Source organism: Helobdella robusta, assembly GCF_000326865.2.
Source record: "Helobdella robusta unplaced genomic scaffold HELROscaffold_72, whole genome shotgun sequence".
NCBI classification, from domain to species: Eukaryota; Metazoa; Annelida; class Clitellata; order Rhynchobdellida; family Glossiphoniidae; genus Helobdella; species Helobdella robusta.
Genome location: NW_008705409.1, coordinates 245,835 through 250,243, shown reverse-complemented (window position 1 = coordinate 250,243; position 4,409 = coordinate 245,835). Strand labels below are relative to the sequence as shown.

Genomic DNA, 4,409 nt, shown 5'->3' with positions numbered 1-4,409 from the left:
TGTGCCTATATTTACATATAAATACATCCAATATTATAAGTAAGCTTGTTATGTGTCTATGCATTTTCACTGTTTGTTTGTTAGTTTGTTAGTTTGTTAGCTTGTTTGGTTGTTCATTCGTTCGTTCGTGTTCGTTCGTTGGTTTGCAATTCAAGTCAGTATTTATTGATGTTTGTATGATAAAAGCCAAAAAAGTAAACTGAAATATGACGACGTACGAAATGTATGTTTTAGTTATGATGAAATGTTTGTAATGAAGTGTACGTTGTAACGGAGTGTACGTTGTAATGAAGAGTGCGTTGTAATGGAGTGTAAACTGTAATGGAGTGTACGTTTTAAGGGAGTGTAGTGTACTTTGTATTGAAGTGCACGTTGTAATGGAGTGTAGGTTGTAATTAAATGCTCGTATGAACTCCACTGCATGCCTTTTGTCAACCAACAACAGTAAGGACAAGTTCAGTAGGATGAAGATATTGGGGCAGGTTGGTGGGCGGTGGAGAGGTTGGTGGGTGGTGGAGAGGTTGGTGGGTAATGGAGAGGTTGGTGGGTGGTGGATAGGTTGGTGGGTGGTGCTTCTGTGAAATTTAATGTTCTTTAAAATGTTTCATTCATATTTTTATTCTATCAAGTTATTTTTGCCATTCTTTATTTCAATTTATTTTGCTTTTTACAATATTTTAAAAATTTCCATTCATTCATTCATTCGTTCGTTCGTCCGTTCGTTCATTCGTTCACTTATTCACTCATTCTTTCATTCATTTACCTATCCCTTCGCTCCCACCCAGTTCAACATGGGTTTCATCATCAGCAGCTTGGACGACGACCTCTTCATTATCGACCAACACGCCTCCGACGAGAAGTTCAACTTCGAGCGACTCCAGCGGACTGTCACCCTCCAAAGTCAGAAACTCATCCAGTGCGTCCTTGCTGTCGTCGTCCTTGCTGTTGTTGTTGCGTTTTTTATTTAGACTAAATAACATCGTTTCGTTTCGTTTCGTTTCGTTTCGTGGCTTGACTGTTTTTTGTTACGTATTTTATTTAGACTAAATAACGTTTCGTTTCGTTTCGTGGCTTGCCTGTTTTTTCCTATCATTTACTTGGTAAAAATTATAACCGGGAGATCTGAAAGTAAAAAAACCTAGTGGAGATCATCTTAATTGCTGAAATGTATGTGATTAAGACGTCATAACATGTTGCATGTTGTTTGCCTGTTATGTTGCATGTCACATGTTACATGTTGCATGTCACATGTTGTATGTTGTATTGTATTTCACATGTTTTATGTATGTATGTATGTCACATGTTGTATGTTGTATTGTATGTCACATGTTGTATGTTGTGTTGTAACGTCACATGTTGTATGTTGTATTGTATGTCACATGTTGTATGTTGTATTGTATGTTACATGTTGTATGTTGTTTTGTAATGTCACATGTTGTATGTTGCATTGTATGTTATGCTTTATGAGTTTATAGGACCTTTTATCGATTTTTAAATAACCTTCACCACTTGTTGCAGTTTATATAGGAAATTTGTGTACTCTGTTATGCAGAGAATGATAATTTAAAGAGGATGATGGCGATGTTATTGCTGATGATAACCACCATTACCACCAAAACCAAACAACACCACCTCTGGAGAAAGTGCAAAAGAGAGACTGACCTTTTTACTTCTTTAACCTTTGACCCTTCAGACCACTGGCACTGGAGTTGACGGCCTGCAACGAATGCACCCTGCTCGACAACATTCACATCTTTCGGAAGAATGGTTTCGAGTTCGTCATCAACCGGGATGGTTTGTACCTCGTCGTGGTGTCGCTCGGCGCCCTTTGTAATGTAGTGTTATATGATGTGATGTAATCTTTTGTAATGTAATGTAATCCAATGCAATGTAACCCAATGTAATGTAATGTAGTCTAATGTAATGTAATCTAATGTAATGTAATAAAAGTCAATGTCACAAATGTAATGTAGCCTGTAATTTAAAGAAGTCGCTATGTAATTTAATGCTATTTAGTGTGTGCCAATGTTTTACTCGCTATGATTATGTTATATTGTTGGATTAGACTCGGATTGAAAAAAATTTTTATGTGGCGTTTTGTGACGTGTGGTGGTTTTTGTCATGCTATTCAGCCTGTCCATCTGAACGCGTTCAACTGACCAGCTTGCCGACTAGTAAGAACTGGGCGTTTGGTCCACAAGGTTGTTCGTTTATTCTTTTCCATACTTTTTATCTTTTCATTCATTCATTCATTTATTTATTCATTCAATTATTCATTCATTCATTCGTTCATTTAATCAAGCATTCATTCATTTATTCATCCATTCATTCGTCCATTCATTCACGTGTTCATTCATTCAAATATCCATTCATCATTCGCAATCAATCAGTCATTAAGAAAATACGTCAACTGATTTTTTGCTGATCGACCAGCCAGTTCGCCCTCAGTTAATGAGAGGGTTTTTTTTTATTGACGATCATTATGCCAGTCAATATGAAATCAACGTGTCAATCATTTTTTCGTTCCGTCTTACATTCATTGAATGAGAGGGTCATTTGATTGATCGATCGATCGATCGATTGATTGATCGATTGGTTGGTTGATTGATTGATTTTTTCCAGATGTTGAAGAAATGATATTCATGTTGACAGACTCTCCGGTTAGTAACATCCTCGCTGATTTACATTTTGTAATCTTATCTTTTCTATCAGTCGATTAGCCGTGTCAATCGATCATTCATTCAATCACCAATCTGTCAATCAACCAACCAGCCAACCAATCAAAAACATTTATAATCAACCAATCAATCAACAACATTTGCAATCAATCATCCAATCAACATTATTTACATTCAATCAATCAATCATCCTATCAACTAACCACTTAGCAACATTTCAATCAGCCAATCACCAACCAACCAACAGGGTGTCATGTGCAGACCTTCTCGCATCCGGCAGATGTTGGCGTCGAGAGCCTGCCGAAGCTCTGTTATGATTGGCACCGCTCTCAACCATTCAGAAATGAGAAAGGTTAATTAATATTCACGAAGTACTGGTTGCAATTCAATAGTAATCTGAACAATGGACTAATGGATTAACTTAATATATGATAATTTATAAAATCACGTTATCTGCCTCCGTTGTAATAATTCTTATTCAATGGTATATTATTTTTGTAGCTGGTTGACCACATGGGAGAGATAGATCAGCCCTGGGTGAGTGCTTCATGTTGTTGTTGTTGTTACTGTTGTTGTTGTTAATGTTGTTGCTACTGTTGCTGTTACAGGTTTTCTCAAGCAACTGTGTCACTCATCATTTCTTTTATGAAATTCTGCTATTATAACTAGTGGTTTTGATCAAACTCAAACTTTACTTTGTTGTTGTGGAGGGACGTTGGAATATTTTGCCGTCAAAATTTCTACAAATTTATATAGAGATTTTGTTCAATTTAGTTCTAACCCCTACCAAATTTATATCCTTGCTTGCGACTCTGATGGTTTTGGATGTGAATTTTATAATGGAGGCGTGAAAAATAACCCGAATTGCATGGCTATTCGGATTGTTAAACCAGTTTGGAACTCTGGTTTCGAAGTTATTAAAATTGATAAATTTAAATTTATTGATTAGTAAAATTACTTTGAAATATGAACACAGAACTGTCCACACGGGCGACCGACAATCAGGCATTTGATTGACATGAACATGTTGAAGAACTGATCGTCAGGAAGATTTGAGGAATAATTAATTTAATTGGTTGATTGACTGATTGATAGATCGATTTGACTGATTGATTGATCGATTTGATTGATTGGTTGATTGATAGATTTGATTGAAAATGCCATTGTCATATTTTTCGTCAAAATACGTACAAAGCCCTTTGGACCGCGGGCTGTAGTTTGGCCACCCCCGAGTTATACGAAGACAAACTTATTAAACTTACTTTTCATTATGATTATAGTATGTTATTTAGTTTTGGTTTTAATATCATTCTTGAAGTTATGGTGTACATTGCATATTAAAAATATTTTCTAAATATTAAAATGATGAATATATACCTGAAATATGAAAGTAAAGCTCATTTAATGGGGTTCTAAATGTTTTTTTATGTAAATATCTCGAGTTATTTGCTGCGTTAGTTTCATAGACCCTGCTCACAAGCAGTCTTCCATCACATGTTTCCGTGGTGTAGTGGTTATCACGTTCGCCTAACACGCGAAAGGTCCTCAGTTCGAGCCTGGGCGGAAACACATTGATTTTACTTTCGTTTGTTTTTTTTCTGGTTTGGTGGAAAGATTTTGTTCATTATTGTAGTTCCTAGTCCTACATAACTGCTCTTGTTTAACCTCCGTAGTTCATTCTTCATTCAATGCAAACAAAGATTAGAAACATTTAATGTAAAAACTCTTATT

General features: G+C 35.9%; 1 protein-coding gene across 1 annotated transcript in view; it reads left to right on the top strand.

Moving 5' to 3' along the window:
• Positions 1 to 3,717, top strand: part of HELRODRAFT_157945 (hypothetical protein) — a gene marked incomplete at both ends in the record, with an annotated part of 12,642 nt that extends 8,925 nt beyond the window's left edge. The window contains 7 exons of the mRNA XM_009031313.1: positions 786 to 916; positions 1,694 to 1,794; positions 2,133 to 2,201; positions 2,623 to 2,624; positions 2,926 to 3,030; positions 3,180 to 3,215; positions 3,655 to 3,717. Coding sequence (XP_009029561.1) covers positions 786 to 916; positions 1,694 to 1,794; positions 2,133 to 2,201; positions 2,623 to 2,624; positions 2,926 to 3,030; positions 3,180 to 3,215; positions 3,655 to 3,717 — 507 coding nt within the window. The remainder of the gene's footprint in view (positions 1 to 785; positions 917 to 1,693; positions 1,795 to 2,132; positions 2,202 to 2,622; positions 2,625 to 2,925; positions 3,031 to 3,179; positions 3,216 to 3,654) is intronic.
• Positions 3,718 to 4,409: the final 692 nt, after the last annotated feature.